General features: G+C 31.9%; 1 protein-coding gene across 5 annotated transcripts; it reads right to left on the bottom strand.

The window, feature by feature from the left end:
* Positions 1 to 11,595: 11,595 nt before the first annotated feature.
* On the bottom strand, positions 11,596 to 17,048 carry LOC127088357 (monosaccharide-sensing protein 2). 5 transcript variants are annotated; one of them, XM_051029314.1, is made up of 6 exons: positions 16,982 to 17,048; positions 15,109 to 15,238; positions 13,809 to 14,369; positions 12,583 to 13,496; positions 12,306 to 12,493; positions 11,596 to 12,213 (listed from the first exon to the last, which is right to left on the bottom strand). In XM_051029314.1, the coding sequence occupies exons 2-6, from the start codon at positions 15,185 to 15,187 to the stop codon at positions 11,769 to 11,771; spliced, it is 2,187 nt and encodes a 728-aa protein (XP_050885271.1). In that variant the 5' UTR covers positions 15,188 to 15,238; positions 16,982 to 17,048; the 3' UTR covers positions 11,596 to 11,768. The 5 variants fall into 5 exon arrangements, with proteins under 5 accessions (XP_050885271.1, XP_050885270.1, XP_050885272.1 ...); XM_051029313.1 differs by lacking the exon at positions 16,982 to 17,048 and adding an exon at positions 15,533 to 15,700; XM_051029315.1 differs by lacking the exon at positions 16,982 to 17,048 and adding an exon at positions 15,533 to 15,681 and having other exon boundaries at positions 15,109 to 15,221.
* Positions 17,049 to 23,542: the final 6,494 nt, after the last annotated feature.

Below are 23,542 nucleotides of genomic sequence, written 5' to 3'. Positions count from 1 at the left end.
GTTCCCTTAATACCATTTTTTTAGTGCGAGTTATACTTTTCATCAGTCTCAATCCCTTTCTCTCTTTTCGTAGTTCCGAACTATAATTGATTTGATTTTCTCATTGCACAGTGAGAATACGTAGGCACGAGGATTCGAATCCTTGGTGAACATACTTTTAATTATTCCCCCTTCCGCCCTAGGGAACCACTCATATCTTTCATGATCCCTACCTTTGATCATAAACCATTCACTCCAGTGACATACCGTTTCTTTGAAATCAGATACACTTTCTTTGGATACCCATATACACCCTTTTAGGACGCCTAATGAATAGTCTGCATTTGTGCCTAAAGTTGTTTGGATTGTCCCCAAACATTTAATTTCTTCTTTTTTGGCCAAGATGCTTGATTCCCTCTATGGTACGAATCTCATTTCTCCTATGGATTCCAATATACCTTGACTTTTGGTTTCAAATTATACATTTTCAGTCACTTATCACCAGATACTCTATTCTATGACTTTGGTCACTTCATTCCATTCACCTTTATGATTCATCCATATGCTACCTTCATTCACTTCATGTGATATACCTAATCTTTGAGTCAAATACAATATTTTTTTGTGCTCCACCTCATACCTCTTTGTGAACCAAGATTTGTTTGTACTATGTAACCAAATGCTTAATTCAATCTTTTTTCGGTTGTTCCAATACAGTGTTGTAGGCCCTCACTTGTTGGTTCATGTCAGTTTTACTCTTGGGTTCATATTTCACCCCTTGTTGGAGTTCAAACAACATCACCCTTTGGTTCAGACCATACTTTGATCACACTTATTTTCATCTCCCATCACTAGTTATTTGAACTACGGAGCTCTGAATTCCTCATTGCACTATGAGGATACGTAGGCATGAGGGCCCTAATCTTCACCGAAAACTTTATCTATTCCTTTCCTTTCCCTCATTCTTTCGTAATTAATCTTTAACACCCATTCGAGTGAGAACAATCAAAATGGTTCCCATGGAGTACTATAGATGTTTGGGGTGCTAATACCTTCCCCTTGCATAACCGACTTCCTTACCCATCATATCTCTTTCCCCCGGATTTTATCGATGTTTTCCCTTTCCTTCGGGAATAAATAAAGTTCGATGGCGACTCTGTTGTATGTTCGGGCATGTATCTATATTTCTGCTAACTTCACCCGCTTCCATGAATCAACAATGCTGACATAGACAATAATCATGCAACATATGTTATCCTTCCACAACTTTACAAGTTGGAAAAAAAATTAAACATTAAAAAAAAATATTCAAAAGTAAAGTGAACATTTTAGTATTATAAATATATATTATGTCATATAAAATATGTAGTTGTTAGTTTTCCCACATCCCTTTTTTATGATCATAACGAATAACATGCAAATAATCTAAATCATCTTCTACATATGAGGTACACATGTGTGTTGCGAAAGAAGATGTCTCAGAAATATATAGAGTTAAATCTTGATTTTCGTCACTAGCAGGAATGTGCTTTCCTTGTAGAAAAATCGACCATCTATTGTTAGAAGGATCGGTGATATAAAACACTTAATTTTCTTGGGATCCTATCATGAAATGTTCGTTCATATAAGTTGTGTCACGAAGGTCGGCCCATGTGAATCTTAATTCATCAGCTTGTACACAAGTGTTACTATGAATCCACTCGAATTTAAATAATGGCACTTTAAATATAACATAATCAATCCCTCAAATATCCTCATGACCCTAAAGTACGGTCAAAATGTCATTACAAGATTATTATCTTTGGAACTAGAGAAGTACATGGATTGAGTTTCAACCATAACCACACTATTTGGCATGGTACTACGATCGTCCTTTCTATATAGAAGTAAAATTTATTAGTGTCATATATAGCTCAAATTATTACATTAAACTTAGGCATATATGACACTCATTTAATTGTCGCGGATGCACTCCCATCTTTAGAAATCCTTTCATTACACTAATTTGTGAAACTCTTGTTATTCTCTTTAAACAACCATTCTCTTTAAACAATCATTTAAGCATGTCCATGAGGAACTTTTCTTCTCAATTGGTTGTCCTACCGAGATAATAGATGACTTATATAACAACCCAAAAAAAGAAAATGGTTAATGGTAAAAAAAATTAAAAAGGAAACTACACATTGTGTTGTTCCTTTTTAATTTTTTTACCATTCACCATTTATTTTTTGGATTGCAATATCTTCTCAAGATAATTTTAGAAAAAAATGCACATAAATGGTTATTATTTTTAAAATATGGCGTTGAAGATTGATGTCCAGATTCAAACATACCATATACCGAATAAACTGAACCCTGACATAAATCTCAAAGTCAAATATTCAATGACAATATTGAGAAACTGTTCTTAATCAGTGATATATTCACAACAGCGACGATAACAAAAAAACAATTAGAATTTAGTTTAGGGGAGAAATAATATTTCATTAGTAAATAAGTTAAATACCTGGATAAAGTGATTACCTGCTTCCATGAATCAGCAATGCTGACATAGACAATAATCAAGCAACATATGTTATCCTTCCCCAACTTTAAAAGTTGGAAAAAATTTAAATTAATAAAAAATATTCAAAAGTAAAGTGAATATTTTAGTATTATAAATATATATTATTAAATCACATAAAGGATTTACTTGTTATTTTTCCCACATCCCTTTTTAATGATCATAACGAATAACACGAAAATCATCTGAATCATTTCCTTCATATGAGGTACACACATGTGTTACAAAAGAAAAAATCTAAAAAATATCTAGTTAAATCTTGATTTTCATCACTAGCATGAATATGTTTTCCTTGTATAAAAATCGACCATCTATTGTTAGAAGGATCATCAATATAGAACACTTAATTTGCTTGGGATGTCATGATGAAAGGTTCGTTCGTATAAGTTGTCTTGCGAAGGTTGACCCATGTGAATCATAATTCATCAATTTGTACATCAGTTTTACTATCAATCAACTTGAATTTAAATAAATGCACTTTGAATATAACATAATCAATCCCTCAAATATCATTATGACCCCAAAGTACAGTCAAAATGTCATTACAAGATTCTTATCTTTGGAACTAGAGAAGTACATGGATTAAGTTTCAACCATAACCCCACTATTTTGCATGGTACTACGACCATTCTTTCTATATATAAGTTAAATTTACTAATTTCATATATAGTTCAAGTTATTACATTAAATTTAGACATATATGACACTCATTTAATTATCTCAAATGCACTTCCGTCTTTAGAAACCCTTTCATTAAACTAATTTATGAAATTCTTGCTATTCTCTTTAAACAACCATTTTTCACTCATCTAGGAGAATTTTTCCTTGATAAGTCATTTGTGAATGGATAAGTAAGGTTGAACTTTATCATAGTTACTCAATATATACAAATGTGATTGAAGAACTATATCTCGTGCCATTAACTTAAAATTTAAGTCGTTAGTGTCGATACCTTCATATCTTCCATCATGATAAGACTTGAGAATTACTATATAATTTTATCTTGATAAATAGTTCAAACAAAACTCAATAGCTTCTTTTATAATGTACCTTTCAACAATCAAAGCTTTTTGACAATTTTGATTCTTATTATACCCTTTAAGTATCTTCATGTATCTATCTACTTGATACATCCACCTTAAATAAATTGGGTCACAAAACCTAATCTCTTTGACTAGATGAACATTTAAGTGAACTATAATGTCAAAAATGACGGAGGGAAATACATCTTCAGTTGACACAAGATAATTGCATCCTTATATTCCAACTCATCTAAATTTTTTAAATCAATGACTTTGTTACATATATAATTTAAAGAATAAGGACAATCTAGTTATAGTTTCTTATACATTGTTTTGTTAAAATGCCACAGATAGCCACTGGTAGAAGTTGTTGCATCAAAACATTAAAATCATGAAATTTTAATCCAACTAATTTAATATCTTTCGTTGATACAAGTTTTTTGACATTTGATGAGCATCTTTAGGGAACTTTAATACCTTGCACACAATCGCAAAAACATATTTTTATTTTCTACACAAAGTGTGACATGCTGGGGGATAATATATTCTTTGACCTATTTCTTTTAGGGTTAACTCTTGTTATATACCTATCTCCACCATATCTAGATGAGCATTCTTATCATCTTTCGTCTTTTCTTGAATGTTCAGAAGTCTTTCAATTACATTATCGCACACATTTTCCCCACATGTATCATATCAAGATAAATGTCTTACATTGAGGCTAGATTAATATAGAAGATCAAAAAATACCGACCTTTTTTTTCATATATTTTTCTCCACGGGTCGTTTTTGGTTATTTCCAAATACAATATTAATGTGTTTTGTAGTTTATAAATTTCCTCCTCATTGATTGATGAAGTGCTAATAGGACTAAACAAATCAATGTGAAGCAGTTATAAAGGTCTAGAGGTATAGATAATGGTCTTTGATTTAAAAGAGGTTTTGTTAATTTTCCAAATTTGGCATCCTCCACAAAGGGCATCTGAATGATAATTAAGATCTGACAGTCCCTAAACAAGTTTTAACTTGCTAAGCTTGGAGATTAATATCTAGTTAGCATGACCTAACCTTCAGTGTCAGACCCCATTTTTCACCATTCACTGATAGAAGGCAAACTTCCTTCTAATCAGGTTCAAAAAATTGATTTTGTAAACATTGTCTTTCCTCTTACCCTTGAACACCACGGACTTATCAGATTCATTAATGATTGTACAAATGTTTTTATTAAATATTACTCCATAACCACTATCACAAAATTAACTTATTCTAAGTAGATTATGTTTCAGTCTATCTACTAACCAAACATCATTAATAGATAAAGAGAAGTTACCATTAGTACATGTCCCAATAATCTTCCCTTTTTAGTTTCCTCCAAATCCCACAGTTCCTCCCTCTTTCAGAGTGAGAGTTTGGAACATATGTCTTTCTCCCGTCATATGTCGAAAGCAACCATTGTTCAAGTACCAGGTTTGATGTTTTACTTCTCCCTTTAAGCATGTCTGTAGAAAAAATGATTTCATATTTAGGTAACCATAATCTTATGGATCGTTTAGGATTATTTCTGACAGGTTTTCTCTTATTTTGTACCTTTGTTCTCATATAAAATAGGTTTAGAATCATTCAAGACTTTTGATTTGAAAGTTTGTTATTTTGAATGAGTCTTGACCTTGGGTTCTGAACCTTTCTGAACTTTATAACCTGATGCCTCATGTTCTGGTTTCTGTAGAACCTTTGACTTCAGAGTCTTAGGTTCTGATTACATCAGAGCCTTTGACTTTAGAGTCTCAGGTTCTGGTTTCTTCAAAACCCTTGACTCAGCAGTTTTAGATTCTAATTGGTTCAAAATATTTGCATTGTTAGATTCAGGTACAAAATAATAGTCTAAACTTTTTTTAGTAGATTTAGAGGAGGAAGGATCTGAGGGTTTAATCAAGGTTTCATTCATTAGATTAGCAAGTTTTTTACAATAACCCATGCCTTCTCTTCTGCTCCTACTTACACCATAAATCATGGATGCAAGTTTGGTTCTTTCAAGGTCAATTAAAATAAATCTTGTAGAGATATTTCATGCTTATCAAGAATTTTATCAAATACATCTTTAACAGGAGCAATATTTTTCTCTCAAGAGTTTCATTCTTGTTTTGAACGGATTTTAATTCCTCTTTTAAAAGATTATATTTCTTTGTTAATGTTCTCATGTGTTTGGCCTTTTCCTGACACCTACTCATAAGTTCTTGAATAAAGGTGATCAAATTAGAACAATATAATTTATAAAATACCTCATCTTCCTCAAATTATGAACTAGAATCTGAGTCAGATTCTGCTTCAGAAGATGTAAGAGCCATCATAGCAAGATTGGATTGCTCTTCATATTTCTTAGAGTCTTTCTCTTTGTCAAGTTCATCCCATGTAGCCATGAAACTCTTCTTGAATTTGTTTATGAAGTTGTCCTTTGGGAAGCTTCCTTTCTTTGCCTTGTCTTTTTGCAGCTCTGGACATTCAGCAATAAAGTCACCAAACTTCTTGCAGTTGAAGCAACCCTTCTATTCATCTTTATTATCTCTCGAGCTTGATCCTATGAAGCCACTACTTCTACCATAGAATATGTTTTTCTTCTTGGCCAAGTATTGAAACATTTTAATGATGAAGGCCATCTCCTTATTATATGAGTCTTCTTCAAAAGCTTCTGATTGAGAAGCTTCTTCATATTTCCATAAGATTTAAAGTAATGGACTTTGACTCCTTGTCAGGTTAATCTGCATTGAACTTCATCTCATGAATCTAGAGATTGATGATAAGACTTTCAAGACTTAATGAGTTTAAGTCCTGAATAGTTGTTACCTTGGCTCTGAATTTGACAGGAAGACTCCTAAGAATCTTCTTGACATGGTCAGGGGTAGTATAACCTTTGTTTAGTACTTGAAAGCTAGGCACAAGAATTTGAAACCTAGAAAACATGGTTTCAATATCCTCATCTTCCTTCATCTTGAACATCTCTTATTGTTTAACCAGAAGATTAGCCTTAGCTTCCTGAACCTGTTGATTCCCTTCATATGTATGACATAGGGATTTAAAGATGGTCTGAGTAGTGGATTTATCAATGATCTTGATATACTCAGAATGAGATAGAGCATCAAACAAGATGCCTCTTACTCTATGATGTTTTTTGTAAATCTTTTTCTGAGCAGGTGTGAGAGACTTTTTTTCCTACACCATTCCAACACCATTAACTTGAATGTCAATACCATCTTCCAAGATATCCCGCAACTCATCATCAAGACCTATGATGTGAGTGTACATCTTGCATTTCCACCATTCAAATCCAGTCTACACTAAATGTTGGAGATCTAGCAATATAATTGTTTCTTTCAAATGTACTTTGATCATGATTATTATCACCACGAGGAGAAGAACCCCCACTTGAACTAATTATTTCAAGTTCATCAACCATTGTATTTTTCTCAGGATCTTTTATGCACAACTGTTAAGTGTTTAACACTGACCTTTCTTTGAGGCCAACTGAAGTTAAGAAAAACACAAGAAGGGGGTTGAATTGTGTTGGATTTTTTAAAGACTTTTAAGCTTCTACTTCTAGTGGATCTTTATCATAGTTTGAACACAAGGTTTAGAGTCCGACTCAGAAAACTAGTTTGACTTCTGAAGGACCTTATCAAATTTTGAACCAGAATCTGATTTGAATGATCAGAGTTGAGAGTAGCGGAATATGTAAGTAAAGAAGCAAGAAAGTAAAAGCAAGAACACAAGCAGTTTATCATGGTTCCTCTCACAACTTAAGAGTAGTCTAGTCCCCTTGTACTTCCAAGGGATTTCACCATAACCAAACTAATTACAAATTCTCAAGCACTCTTTGCTTACACACACAAGTATAAGACTTCCTTTCTCAAACACACAATTTTGAGACTTTCTTGCTCAATCACACAAGCTCAAGACTTCCTTGCTCAAACACACAAGGTTGATACTTTCTTCCTCTAGCACACAAGGTAAAGACTTTAAATGTTCAAGCACTAAAACAAGAGACTTCTGACTCTTTAACAAACTTTTAAGAGATTTGGGTAACAACTACACTTAATCTGCAATCAGATGTGTAGACAAAATACAACTTAGAAAGACTCTTAGACTTAAGAACTTCTAAAATATACACAAAGTTAAGATTTTCTAAGTCTTGTAAATTTGAAAGAGTAATTTCTCTTGGAATATCAATGAACAGAGTCTGTAGCAGTGTGTTGTAATAAAGTTTGATGGACTTCTTCTTCAGTTCTATAGCTCCTTATATAGAGAGGAGAGAAAATAGACGTTGAAGACTTTAACCAAAAGGTTGGTTAACTTTTGTACTTGATTAGACACATCAATCAAACACCTTTCTACCAGAGGAATGATCCTATGAAGCTCAATCAACCAAGACAGAGATATTTCCTTAAGTCTTCAGTGATCAAAATGGCTCTGAGTCTGTCAGAGTTTGCCTTGATAGAAGAGTTTCCACTTCAGAGGTTGACTTTCCTTCAGACTTCACTCTTTAGAGGCTGATCACATCAGAGTCCTCTTCTTGAATTCTGAAGCTTCAGAGCTCGGGTCACTAGAGGCAAACTTTCTTCAAAGTTAACTTCTTTAGATTTCGGATCTCCATCAGAGGCAGAGTCTTCAAAAGTGATCTTCAGAGCCAGATTTCGATCTTCAGATTTAGATTCCTCAAGCATTTCTTCATATGTTCTTAATGATATAATCCTACATACTTAAATATATATTAGAATACCCAATTATTCTTTAAATACTTTGTTATCATCAAAACCTAAAGGATATGGTATTAACCAATTTTGTTCCAACAACAACAATAACAACAACAAAAACAACATTAAACATTGAATAACAATAACAATATTAAATCTTTAAACATTAAATCTCAACAACAATAACAACAACAATAGTAAAACTTAAATCTCAAGGACAACAACAACAAGGCTTTTACTAACAATAACAATATTAACTTTGATTACAATAACAACAATGTTAAACCTTTTACTAACACAACAACAAATAACAACAACACGAAATAAATCAAATAGTTAAACATCCAATCTCAACGACAAAAACAACTAACATAAATAAGTTAAATGCATGGATAAAGTGATTACCCGCTTCCATGAATCAACAATGCCGACATAGACAATAATCATGCAACATATGTTATCCTTCCACAATTTTACAAGTTGGAAAAAAATTAAACATTAATAAAAAATATTTAAAAGTAAAGTGAACGTTTTAGTATTATAAATATATATTATGTCATATAAAATATTCACTTGTTAGTTCTCCCACATCCTTTTTTGATGATCATAACGACTAACACGCAAATCATCTGAATCATCTTCTGCATATGAGGTACGCATGTGTGTTGCGAAAGAAGATGTCTCAGAAATATCTAGAGTTAAATCTTGATTTTCGTCACTAGCAGGAATGTGCTTTCCTTGTAGAAAAATCAATCATCTATTATTAGAAGGATCAGTGATATAAAACACTTAATTTTCTTGGGATGCCATGATGAAATGTCCGTTCATATAAGTTGTCTTGCAAAAGTCAACCCATGTGAATCCTAATTCAATAATTTGTACACCGGTGTTACTATGAATCCACTTGAATTTAAATAAAGACACATTAAATCTAATATAATCAATCCCTTAAATATCCTCATGATCCCAAAGTACGGTCTAAATGTCATTACAAGATTCTTATCTTTGGAACTAGAGAAGTACATGGATTGAGTTTCAACCATAACCTCACTATTTGACATGGTATTATGATCGTCCTTTTTATATAAAAGTAAAATTTAGTAATGTCATATATAGCTCAAGTAATTACATTAAATTTAGACATATATGACACTCATTTAATTGTCTCGGATGCACTCCCGTCTTTAGAAATCCTTTCATTATACTAATTTGTGAAACTCTTGTTATTCTCTTTAAACAACCATTCTCTTTAAACAACCATTTAAGTGTGTCCCCGAGGAAGTTTTCTTCTCAATTGGTTGTCCAACCGAGATAATAGATGACTTATATAACAACCAAAAGAAAGAAAATGGTTAATGATAAAAAAAATTAAAAAGGAAACTATACATTGTCTTGTTTCCTTTTCAATTTTTTTTACAATTTACCATTTATTTTTTTGGATTGCAATATCTTCTCAAGATAATTTCATAAAAAAATGCACATAAATGGTTATTATTTTTAAAATACGGCGTTGAAGATTGATGTTCAGGTCCAAACATACCATATACGGGATAAATTGAACCTTGACATAAATCTTCAAAGTCAAATTTTCAACAACATTAAGAAACTATTCTTACTCAGTCATATATTCACAACAACGACAATAAAAAAAACAAATGGAATTTGATTTATGGGGATAAATAATATTTTATTAATAAAAGATAAAGTTTTGAGGTAAAAACTAGATAACTTTTTTCCTCTATTGGTACATTTAATCGAGAAAAAAATATAATTTATTTTTAATTTAAAAAATAATAAAAATGAAGGTTCCATTTTTTTATAAATAAAACACAAATGATAAATAATCCACATTCTGAAGTTATAATGATTTCTTCCTCTTCTGCAAAATGTTAGATGGTAAGTCAAATAAATTAAAAAATTAAAAAAATAATGTTTATGTCTCTAAGTCAATTATTTCTTCTCTTGAAAAGAAAAAGAAAACCTTTAGAAAGAAATAGGGTGTCTTTAGAGAAAAACAAATTCTTTTAATTCAAAATTTTAATTCCACTTTTTCTCTTTCTTATGGAATTCTAGAAAACCTATCGAATATGAAAAATAAAATTAAAAATAAAATAAAATTGATAACTTGTATAACACTTAATAAATTTATAAAAAGGAGAGATAATTTGAATCTCGTTCTAGTTAATCAATTAACAACCTATAATAAAGCTGATATAAATTATGAGTCAAATAACAATGTTAAGAGTTTTGGTAATATTTTTCATGTTAATAGGATATTTAAATGTAATATACCTAGATGTGACTATTGTGATAAAAGTGGTAATGTTGCTCTATTATGCTTTATTAAAAAAAAGTCGTGAAAATAAAAATGTGTCTTCTTTATATGATTTTTATAACAAAAATCATAAAAATAAATGATAAATATGTCTTTTTCATCCTACTTCTTTGGAGCCCTAGACATTATGTGTATTTTCCCTTAATGCAAGAGGATTCAAAAATCTTTGAATACCAAAGATCAAAAATTAAGTTGTGATAAAGATGTGTTTGCAGTACTAAGGCAAACCCACACACACTAAAATGCTTTCAAGCTTTTTATCTATTTCATATTTCTTCTAAAAACTAAACTTGTCAAATACTTCATGGATCAAAAAACAATTATGATCAATTAGAAAAATAAAACTTGTTGCCTAATCGATTAATGTCTTCTTCAAATTAATCAAGGAGTGAGTTCTCCTCCTAATCTATTAAGAAGCTAGTTATCGATTATGTAGCGAACCTAAATTATGGTTTTCTATTCTGATTAAGTTTAATCGATTAGCGGGACCGGTCAGACACCGGAATTGTTTTCTTTTTAGTTGAAATATTTTCCTATATAAAGGATCATTGTGCTACTTACTTCAATGCACCAATTTTCTAACTCACTCTTCTTCTAAAATCAATTTTATTATGCTTCTGTAAAAAGTTTTTTCAAAAATCACTACTTCATCTTTCCTTTACTGGCACACAAAGGTTATATCTGTCCGAAAATACACATAAGCAGCACAAAACTGTGTTTTTCCAGATTTGTACACCCCAAATGACTTGACTTGGGGTTGAGAAAGTTCCTCCCTTATTTAATCACTAGGTAGTTGTTGACAGTTAATTTAATAACTGTATCAGACCAAAATTCTCCTTACCACATGACTCAACAGCTTTTTTATACACCGGTGCAGAGTATCTCCTTGTGACAATGTTAACTAAGAAATCTCGGCAAACTGTGCGTCAAACACTTTAAACATGCATTCAGTTGAAAAACCAGAAGGCTATTCCCAATTTTGAATTGCAAAACTTTATCTGAAAGAATAATATTTGAGCTAGAAGATATACTCCTTATCACAAACTTAAGACAAGCAAAATCTATAAATACCAGAGATGGTGGCTTTGCCAACTAAAAATTACACAAGTATATAACAAATTCTGTCACTCATCTTTGGCAGCTTCGGCTTTCTTTGAACCAACAGAAAAGAATTCGGAGATGACTTCAAGGGGCATGCCTTTTGTTTCAGGAACCTTCAGATACACAAATACCCAAGAGATGCAACACACAACTGCGTAAACGCCAAACACACCGGACAGTCCTAATGAACTGAGCATCACAGGCAGTGAGTATGTGACGATGATGTCTCCAATCCAGAACACTAGCGCACAGATAGCAATGCAGAGCCCACGCACTCTAGTTGGAAAGATCTCTGCGCAAAGGATGTTTGGAATTGGTCCATAACCCATAACAAAGAAGCAAAAGTAAACCACGACGCATACAGTTGAGATCGCTGCATGGACAACACTGCCAAAATTTATTACGCTTCCAAGGACCAATATAACGAGTGACACTATCAGCACCGGAATTGTGACAAGTAGTAACTGTCTGCAAATGATACATATTGAGTTAGCGTTTTACAAATGCGTTTCTGAATGAAATTAATTTAGTAAAACTAATTGTGACAGGTAGTAACGTACCTTCTGCCAGTGACATCCATAAGCCTCATGGCTAGGCCTATAGATGGAAGCATCAACAAGGTTGTGACAGCACTTATAAGAAAAGACGAGGACGTTGAGCTAAGACCCAAATCTGAAAGAAGAACTGCAACACCGGCTTCTTCAAGGATTTGAGGAGTGTAATATAGAACTCCATTTATCCCCGAAAACTGCACAAACATGAAGAATTTAGTGTTAGTCATTACCTGGAAAAGACACCTCGAATTTCAGATGTTTACGAATAGTAACTAAACATTACCTGCTGAAGAAGTTGAATTCCAATCCCAACAAACAATGCATGCTTGACCCCTGGTTCGAGGAGAGCCTTCCAAATGGGCCCTTTTGAAGCAGTCTTAGATGGGTGAACCATTGCAGGCCCAACTGGTTGTTCGCCCATTAGCTCCTTGGAGTAAAGTGCGGGTTGGCTAACCAAGGCAGCGGCCTGGACAAAGTCGCCTTCACCAGAAATTGATACCATGGATCCACGTCGAGATCCAGAAACTCCCTCCCCATGCAAATAAATCCTTTTAAACTCTCCTTGCTTTTTCCCGTCCTCACCTTTACCGGACCATTTCCATGCAAGCTGCCAACCACCACCAATCCCGGTACTACCAACTGGCTCACCTGACCCTTGCATGAGACTACTGTTGCGCCTCATGCTATTCAGCATACTGTCATGGGAAAGAGGAGGCGGCATGTCTTTTTCAAGGCTAGTTGTTTGACGTGAGATTAAAGGACTATGCAAATCATCGTCGGAGCCCCCGGCAGCACCATCTGACATGTAGTCTTCACCTTCTCTTTGTAGGCTCTCTTCATCCCAATTTTCATTTTTAATATGAGGCTCAGCCGTGCTGAACATGCTTCCAAAAGTTGGAAACAAAGCACTTCTCATGCTTCCTGAATCGGGAAGCTTCTCATGAACGCTTCCAAATAAGGTCACAAGAGGATCCATTGCAAGGCTTCCATGGCGTGACACAAGACCCACAGAACCCTGTCTAGCTACAGGTTTTGCTATCCAAGAGAGACCTGCTTGAGATCCATATAACCGGATCTTGTCTTTCTCTGTTGTTTGTTCATGGCCATCCACCACATCGTCATCTGGGCCTATTATGTACTCTTCTATAGATGCATCACCACCAATCCCAAGACCTTCAACCAGCAATGCCATCTCACCTGTATGAATTGATAAAATGATATATGATAACAAATTAACAATAAAAATGCGAAACGAGAATGTGTGAAGAAATGAAAACGATTTAGAACACAAAATACACGATGGGAATAATCCCTAAAGAGGGTTCCATCTAAACTTTATTATTAATTCAGAGTTATAGCAGATAAATCATCAATAAATAGTCATAATAAGCTAGTATAATAATGGTATCAACAGCACAATACATATAACACTAAAAACATGTAAAACAAGTTCACTGTCTATCTATTTTCAAATGTTTTGTAAAATTGATTTGGAGATAATAACATTACCTGACACATCTTCCTGGCCGCGCAATCTTTGGAGAACCTTTTTAGCTTCTAGCATCTTTCCTTTACTCACGAGCCACCGAGGAGACTCAGGCAAGAAGAATAATGCCAATATAAAAAAGAAGAGAGAAGGAATAGCGAGAACCCCGAGCATTATTCTCCAGCTAGGGGAGGCACTCAATGACATCCCAAAAACCATACAATATGATAAAAACATGCCTCCTGAACCACTGAACTGGGGAAGTGTATTCAACGATCCCCTTATATCGGAGGGAGCAGTCTCAGATATATAAACCGGAACAAGAGTTACGGCAAGGCCAATACCAAATCCATCAAGCAGCCTTGCTAAGCACAGCACATAAACATTAGGAGACCATAACATTACCAAACTACCCAAGAAATACAGCACGGATGAGATTATCAACATTGGTCTCCGACCAAGCCAATCTGAGATAGGACCAGAGCAAGTCGTAATGGCAGTAGCTCCAATCAGAGACATGGCCACCACAAGTCCTTCCATAGTTGTTTGCAGAGCAAGGTCTTTCTTAATGTAAAGAATTGAACCTACAAACAAACACGAAGAACGAGTATTCAGTAAGCAATTCATACCACACAATTCCTGCTGAAACACTTTGCTTGTTAAATTGAACCATACTAGAACCTTGTTCAAACAAACATCTTAATTAAGTGCTTATATCCTATAAGTGCTTATGTACAAGCTATTTCTATATCAAAATATAAAATGAAGTTAAACTGTTTTCACGTAAGCTATAACGTGGATTCATAAGCTTAGAGCTTATATGAAAAAGTCTCAGACGTGCTTATGCAAGAAGAAAATCTGAAATAAGCCAATTCAAACATCTTAATTAAGTGCTTATATCATATAAGTGCTTATGTATAAAATGAAGTTGAACTGTTTTCACATAAGCTATAAGCTGGATTCACAAGCTTATAGCTTAAATGAAATATTCTCAGAAGTGCTTATACCAGAAGAAATCTGAAATAAGCCAATTCAAACACGTCCTAGATCCGATTCAGTGGATACAAAAGCAGCAAATTAAATCACTTAACCTTAAGATCAACGATTCAAATATCAAATTCATTTTAGCCTGGATCATAATTAATCAGATAGTTTTTCTCAGCCAATAACATAACAAGTATGAAAAACAAAGAAAAAAAAAACCTTGCAAACAAAAATAAGCAGAATTCAACGAAAAACCATGTAAATTTAATCACCAACCATCTAATCAAATCTACAAACAACCAAATTAGAAGAAATAAAGAGAAAAAAAAGAATTATTACCAGCAATGGTAGCATTATCCCAACCCTGAAGAAAATTCCCGATGGAAGCAGCAATTGCAACAAGAACCGCACCTTTCATTTTCCTTGAATTGATTATTCCTACACTGATTCACCTTCAAGCCACACAAATCTACAATTATACAAAAAAAAAATCACGAAATTAAAAAGACTATTAAAGAGAGTGAAAGAGAGTGAGTGAGACAGAAAAAACGGCTTAGTTCATACAGTACAATACAAGAATGAATCCAACTAACAGTGTATTAGAAGAGAAACTGTGGTAGTTGAGAATAAGACTCGTGAGGTTGAGGTTGATGGAGAATATATACATACACATATACATCCATAATCAATCAATCACAGTAATAACAACAACAAAACGTGAAAAAGTAACTTAAATTCATAATCACTTAATTGAATTAAATACCTGAAAATACAGATCGAAAAAAAAAGTCACTTTTCAAAATCACTTTTCAAATAATCACTTTTCTGAGTTGTGAGAAGTAATCGTCTTGTTTGTTCTTGTGTTCTTCTTCCATAATCAGCAACTTCTTCACTTTTAAAAAAATATCTTACTATTTAATAATATTAAATACTAGTATTATTTTATTTTTTAAAAATAATAATAATTGAAAACAAAAAGATGGAATCTTATTATTAACGGACAGAAATGGCTCCAGCGAGAGACAGATCACATGATCTTTTCGTTTTGGAATATACTATAACTCTTTTAGTTTAATCACTCAAAGGTTAATTAAATTAATTAAACTAATTAAAAGTGATTAAAGTTGAAAATCACATTATTATATTTATACCGACGTAAACTATCATTATAACTTTTGCTTTAATCACTGTTTAAGACAAGTGACGTTTAAGCAAGAATTAACAAATTTAACTAATAAGAGTAAAAACATGAATTTGACCACGGTAAAACGTGACACAGTTACTTTTTCAAAGTTACTAGAATTTTAAATGAAGTGAATTGATTCGTCAATTTTGGTCAAAATAAAAATATAAATAAATAAATAAATTAAATTTTTTTTAACGTTTTCTAATGGTCAACATTCAACCAACCATAACACTTTCCACCGTTTTTGTATTTTATATATTTATTGTATTTTTTTATATAAATAAATAGTTCTGTAAATAAATAAATAAATAAATAAATAAATGTATTATTAATTTTCACTTTTGTTTGCAAGTATAGCTGTGCTTTGAATAGGTTATATTAATATTAATAAATACTAGTATTATTTTTTATTGACTGAAAAAATACTAAAAGGTTTTAATACTATTTTTTAATGATGTAGTAAATGATTAAATATTTAAAAAATAAAAAGTAGATTATTTTGAATGAAATTTTAATATTAGTCAAATATTTTATTCATAAAGTGTTAACTCAATATTAAATTTGACTTTATTAAATTCTAATAATATTTTTTTTTCTTTCCCTATTTTTTAATTAAAAATAATAATCAGAGAAACAAAAAATAATATTTTAAAATACATTAAATAGTAAAAGAAAAAAAGAAAAATATTAAATTAATGAAAAGTGCTACAATAACACTTAAGTTTCAACATTTTTATTTACAAAAACAATTTATATAGTATCATCATAAAATGCACCAACAATATACTCATATATTTAACAAAACAAAAAAAAGAGAACTAGGTAGTTATTCTACAGAAATTCATATAAAATTCAACCAACAAATTTAGATTACAACATGAAAATTGAAAATGAAGCAATGAATATATAGTTGTAATTTCATTGATAAATTTTTTAACTCAATCTCATACAATTTTTAATCTAATCTTAAATTACAACAACATGAACAAAAAATTTAGATTATAAAAAGTAGAGATTTAGGATTACCAGAATATTTTGTGATTTTCTTCAGAGCAGTCTCTATTCTATTCTGCAATATTTTGTGTGAAAATAAAAATGAGGCAAAACCTATAAATAGGGTACTTATTATGTTAAAAATATGGGCTCATTTACCCATCCTAGTAAGCCCACATACAAAGCCCAACAAAATTTAATTTATTTATTTTTTATAAATTTAGGAAATGAAAAATTATTATTTACAACAATTTTTGGCATGTTGTCTAGAAGAAATTTGAACCATATTCCTTGAAGTTACAAATTCAAATTCTAACCATTGAACTAAGTCTAGACAAATTAAATGAAATTAAATGTTTTTCAATAATAATATTAATAAATATATTATAATGAATTATTTAATTTTATTTAATAATATATTTAAATAATTCAAAGTAAAAGTAAATATGCTAGTCTTAAACTAATTTCAAAATGCATATATATTAACAGATTTATTTTTAATCCACAAATCTATAACAAATAATAAAACAAACTAACACAAACTAAATTATGCAATCTATCGATAGAATTATAAAAATATATACAATATAAAAAAATTGTTAGAGATTTTAAAATCGGTTTGGTGCATAAAATAAAAGACATAATAAGATAATTGATCATATCATGTTTTAATCCACTTTTTCGAGAGACAAGATGATATAATAAGTTAATTATGAAATTTATTGTATCATGTCTCTTTAATTAAAAATATTTTCCTGGATTTGAGTTGAGTTAGAAATCAGCATGATAAGATAAAAAAAAATTAGTGAGTTTTTTCAAAAATATAATTTAAAAATAAAAATTGTAATTTAATATTATATAATAAGCTATAAATAAAATTTTAAAAAATTACATTATTTTTTTTTTAAAATAGTCAAATTGTTAAGCATAAGACAAACAACTTTTCTGACAAGTGGAAGAACTCCAAAGAAATAGAGATACAAGTTTATTCACTTTGATATTTGGGATTCAACAACTGAACCATCAATTTGGGGGAGCACTACTTCGTTACTTTTATTGATGATATCTCTAGGAAGTTATGCGTATACCTTTTTAAACATAAGTCAGAAATATTTGAAGCTTTCAAGAGACGGAAAGTCATGGTGGAAAATGAGACAAGAATGAAGATCAAAAAATTGAGAACTAGCAATGATGGTGAATATCAAGACACCTGATTCAAGAAGTTCTTCTAAGAGTATATGATCAAAATGGAAAGAATTGTTCAAGGAATTCCTTAACAAAATGGTGTTGGAGAGTGTATGAATGAAACATTAGTTGAGATAGCCAACAACTTAAGTGTGCAGTCAGACTTACTAAAGCAGTTCTTGGAAACAAATACTCAATTCACCAGCTTACTTAATCAATTGAGGTCACTTGGCTCCGTTAGAGCACGAAATATCGTAAGGGGTATGCAGTGCAAAAAAAGGTAAAAATCTCACACCTTAGAGTTTTCGATTGCATAATGTGTATATATTAGTGATCAAGACATGAATAAACATGATCACAAACCAAAGAAGTGAACTTTCATGAATTATGGCGAGGATGAGTTTGACTACCAACTTTGAAATGGTGAAAGTAAAAAAGATGATATGCAATAAATATGTGATCTTCAATGAAAGAGTGTGTACAAAGACGGGAAAAAACACAACCACCAATAACTCAGATAAGAGTGAGCCTATGTATGCAGATATGGGAGATATTCCTGAAAGTCTAACTATTGAAAGTCCTCAGATAGAGGAATCAATTGAATCATGCAACACACAATTGTCTAACATACCAGAGCATCCTACTCCAAAGCATGTCTTGAGAAGGTTTTCTTGACCTTGTGTTTCTAATAAGAGATACATGAACTACATGTTGTTAACTTGGAGAAGAGTTTGGAGATTATGCAGAAGCAAGTTAGACAACATATGCTAATCAGTGGGAGCTTGCCATGAAAGACCAGGTTAAGTCTTTAATTTTCAAGCAAACATGAGAACTATATAATAACTACATATGGGAAAGAAGAAACATGGGAACTAGATAATAACTACATATGGGAAAGAAGAAAATTTATAACAAAATGAGTGTATTGGTTGAAGGGGGAACATGATAGCTCTAAGTGATACAAAGTCTGACTAGTGGTAAAATGATTCTAACCAAAAGAAGGAGTTAAGAACACTGAAACATTAGTTCCAATTGTGCAGTATAATACTATCAGGTGTGATAAATATTTTTGTCAGTGAATAAATTTGTCGTAAGAAATTGGACGTGAAGACTACATTTCTTCATACAAACTCAGTTTAGGAGATATACATGCATCAACTACTGAAAAATTCTCATAAAAAGTGAGAATATAGATTTGTAGAATAAAGAAGAACTTGCATGGCCTTAAACGATCTCTAAAATAATGGTATATGAAGTTTGAAAACTTTATGCACAAGGAAAGATTCAAGAGGTGCAATGTCGATCACTTTTTTTTCCAAGAGAAATAAGTCCAATTATTTAATTTTGTTACTTTATGTCAATGAAATTGACAATATGTTCAAATATGGATGAGAGTAGAAACTTGAAGAATTTTTTTTATATTTGAATGTATAAAAATTTATAATTAAAAAACACTAATAGAAATAACAATATTATAAAATATATAACTAAAATAAACATGAATCAAAATAATATATAAAATATTTTTGAAAAAAATATTTTATATAAATAAATATAAACCAATAATAAATAGAAATAAAATATAAATAAAAAATAAAAATAAAAATAAATCTATATATATATATATATATATATATATATATATATATATATATATATATAATAAAAATTGATTAAATAAAATAAATAATCATTTTAAAATAATGAATAAATTAAAAATAAAAGGAAAAAACTTTTTCAACCTTTAAAAAATTCAAAATAAATAAAATAACTAAATTTAATAAATTAAAAATTAATAAGCGTTAATTAATAATATATATAAATAAATGGTTATATAAAATAAAGAATGACACTAAAATAAGGAAAAACTTGAAAAAAATTCCCAATAAAAGGAAAAAACGTTTTCAACCACTGGAATTTTTTTAAAAAATAAAATAACAAATTTTAGTAAATACACAATTAATATATACATTATAAATAATTAAGTTCAAAAATATTTTATCCTATAAATTAAAATGTCAAAAACAATAATGCATAAAATATGAAACTTATGTAAACACTAAAATCAATATCTCTCTCTCTCTCTCTCTCTCTCTCTCTATATATATATATATATATATATATATATATATATTATATATATATAATATATATATATAATATATATATATATATATATATATATATATATCCCTCTCTCTCTCTCTCTCTCTCTCTCTCTCTCTCTCTCTCTCTCTCTCTCTCTCTCTCTCTCTCTCTCTCTCTCTCTAACAGAAGATAAAACAATGGGAAACAAGATAGGTCAGCTCTAGATGAGTAAATGGCTAACATCAAATGTCATTGAAGCTTAGGTTCTAGTCGCCCATCAATCACAATATACGACCATGGGATGTATCACTCGGCCATTGATCACATCACTCACCCCTTGTTGGGATTGTGTCAAACCATTAATGTAATACCTCAACACAAACTATTGACTAATTAACATTCTAATGAATTGTTAGTAAGACTAATTAGGAGATTAGTAGTGCAATGATCCGGCTAATTAGGATTTCCACTAGAATTTGACCAATTAAATAAAAGGGTATATAAATACTTTTACCCCTTTAGTAGAGATGCATATTTCTACTCAACTCCTCATTCCTTCATATTCCAATTGTTCCAAACCGAGAAATAATAGTGGGATAGAAGGAACATGTGAAAAAACAAGGAAAAGAGGGAGCAAGCCAACAACTTTCATCTTCCTCAATTCCATGCATCAAGAACAATTCAACTCTTTGATTGCTTTATCATCTAAACTCAATCCTTAACTAACATCTTTTCATCAATCAAGGTAAGTCCTTAGTTAAGACTTGGGGATTTAGAAACCTAAGGTTGGGTGACAATTTTTATAAATCTTATCATTTGTGTGATAATTGCTTAAATGTGATACTTGGTGTTTATTGCATGCTTAATATGTAAATTAGATATTGTGATCCATGCATGTGGTGTTTGTGGAATCTGTTTCATGTTCTAAATGTCCTTTTTTTATATACCTTTTGTGCTAATCCTGCTTTGTGAGAATAGTGGTGGCTAAGTGAGCCTTCATGCGTGTTTATTTTCAACTTTTTGGATTTGCTCGCTAAGCGACCCATTGTTCGTTAAGCGAGCCTTCATGGATGACAAAAGTGGATTTCTGGGTTTGCTCACTAAGTGATCCAGAGCTTTCTAAGTGAGAGTCCTATTTTGGGGTAAAATTTTCAATTCTTTCTGGCCTCGCTTTGACATCGTTGGGGGTGGCTAAGGGAGCCTCTGAAGCTGAAATTTAGTTTCACTTATCTTAGCGTATCTTGAGTTCTGTAATTTAGAATGAGGCATGGTCAATTTCTAAGGGAAGCTGAGTCAGCAATATAGTGGACAGTTTTATGCCTTCCACTACATTCTTGGTTGTCCTTTCGTTCCCATTTCGAATGTTTGGACGTGGTTTCTTTTCACATGTTCGAGTGAAGGAATGGGCCCAAACTACTGTAAGAACAAAAATTGTTCTACAACAGATTCCTTGATTTTGATGATAACAAAGGATGAAACCAAAAATGGCACCCTAACGAAAAGTTTCTAAGTGTGCAGGGTTCTAAAGGAAGAAGTAATAAATCTGATGATGTCATCAGATGCACAACAAGATCAGATACAAATTCTCTAGTATCAGAAGCATCTGAAGTGGAATCTCGTTCAAGAAAGTCTGACTCTGGACAAAACTACAAAGTATCAGAAGCATCTGAACATGAAGTAAAGTCTAGAAGCTCTGACTCTGAACAACGCCCTCTGAAGAATCTTTTAGATCAACATCAGAAGCAAGATTCCTAGTTTCTCCAGTTACACAAATACTCTGATTATGGATTTGCTAATCATGAAAGAGTAACGTTGAAGACAAGTAAAGATTTTCAAATGGATTTCCTAATTGAGAAAGAGACGTTAATCTCCACTTCCAAGAGAGAAGATACTACTTGTGGTAAGTAGTCACTTCAAAGACGAAAAGTTAAACTGCAAAAGCTATTTTAGTGATGGAGTAAACTCAGTTTAATATCCACCAGATTCAACTCTACTCCAACTCTTATATAAATAGAGATGCAATCAACATTCAGTAAGTAAGAAATCAACTAGCCAAAACTATACTGAATTATTTCACGCTCAAGAAAATCATCTTTGCTCTCAAAGAATTTCACTAAGCTTTTGCTTATTAAGTGAAAAATCTGTTCTTAAGTTTGTAATACTTGCTTTCTTAGAAGCACTCTAGATTACATATCTTGTATCTTTTATTTGTTTGATTTCCTCAAGTGACTTTGTGTGGTCTGTAGACTTGAGAAGACTAATAGATTTTCTTCTCTCTTAGGTGTTGTTTGTAATCTTTAAAGATTAGTGGATTAAGTCCTTGTTGAAGGCGAAATCACCTTGGCCGGGTGGACTGGAGTAGCTTTGTGTTATAAGCGAACCAGTATAAAATCCTTGTGTGATTTTCATTTTGAAAAGCGCTTATTTTTCCAAACAATTCAAACCCCCCTTTCTTGTTTTTCTCACCTTCAATTGGTATCAGAGCTCCGGCTCTATTATTGATTTTCTAATCAAACACTTAACCGTGTAGAGAGATCCAGTTCGAGAAAAACAAATGGCCCACTCAAATGAAAGAGATTCTTACAATGCCAAGCCTCCTGTTTTTGATGAAGAGAAATTTGATTACTGGAAAGATAGAATCGAAAGTTTCTTTCTGGGTTATGATGCTGACCTCTGGGACATTGTCACAGATGGATACACACCTCCAGTCTTAAATGGAGCTGAAGTTCCCAGAAGTAAGATGTCAGATGATCAGAAACGAGCTTTCAAGAATCACCACAAGGCCAGAACCATACTCCTAAATGCTATATCTTATAACGAGTATGAAAAGATCACCAACAGAGAAACAGCCAAAGATATACTTGACTCTCTGAGGATGACTCATGAAGGAAACTCTCAAGTCAAAGAGACAAAGGCTCTGGCACTTATCCAAAAATATGAAGCTTTCAAAATGGAAGATGATGAAGCTATATAGGCTATGTTTTCCAGATTCCAAACTCTTATTGCAGGTCTCAAGGTGCTGGACAAAGGATACACAACTGCAGATCATGTTAAGAAGATAGTCAGAAGTCTGCCAAAGAAATGGAGACCTATGGTTACTGCTCTGAAGCTGTCAAAAGATCTGAACAATATTAGCCTTGAAGAACTTGTTAGTTCTCTCAGAAGCCATGAGATAGAATTAGAGGAAGATGAGCCTCAGAAAAGGAACAAGTCAGTAGCGCTGAAGTCCAGATCTGAAAGACGGAAACCTGACAGAACCAAAGCTCTCCAAGCAGAAGCTGAAGATACTGACGATTCTGAACCTGAAGACTCTGATGATGA

Source organism: Lathyrus oleraceus, chromosome 5 (assembly GCF_024323335.1).
Source record: "Lathyrus oleraceus cultivar Zhongwan6 chromosome 5, CAAS_Psat_ZW6_1.0, whole genome shotgun sequence".
In the NCBI taxonomy this organism is placed as follows: Eukaryota; Viridiplantae; Streptophyta; class Magnoliopsida; order Fabales; family Fabaceae; genus Lathyrus; species Lathyrus oleraceus.
The sequence above is the reverse complement of the archived record's forward strand: the minus strand, read 5'-3'. Positions and strand labels throughout refer to the sequence as shown.

Excerpts from the sequence above, each read along its gene's own strand:
- LOC127088357 (XM_051029314.1), bottom strand. The coding sequence starts at position 15,187 with ATGAAAGGTGCGGTTCTTGTTGCAATTGCTGCTTCCATCGGGAATTTT. Across the intron at positions 14,370-15,108 it reads GGATAATGCTACCATTGCTG|GTTCAATTCTTTACATTAAG; the intron begins GTAATAATTCTT and ends GTTTGTTTGTAG. Across the intron at positions 12,494-12,582 it reads GAATTCAACTTCTTCAGCAG|TTTTCGGGGATAAATGGAGT; the intron begins GTAATGTTTAGT and ends ATGTTTGTGCAG.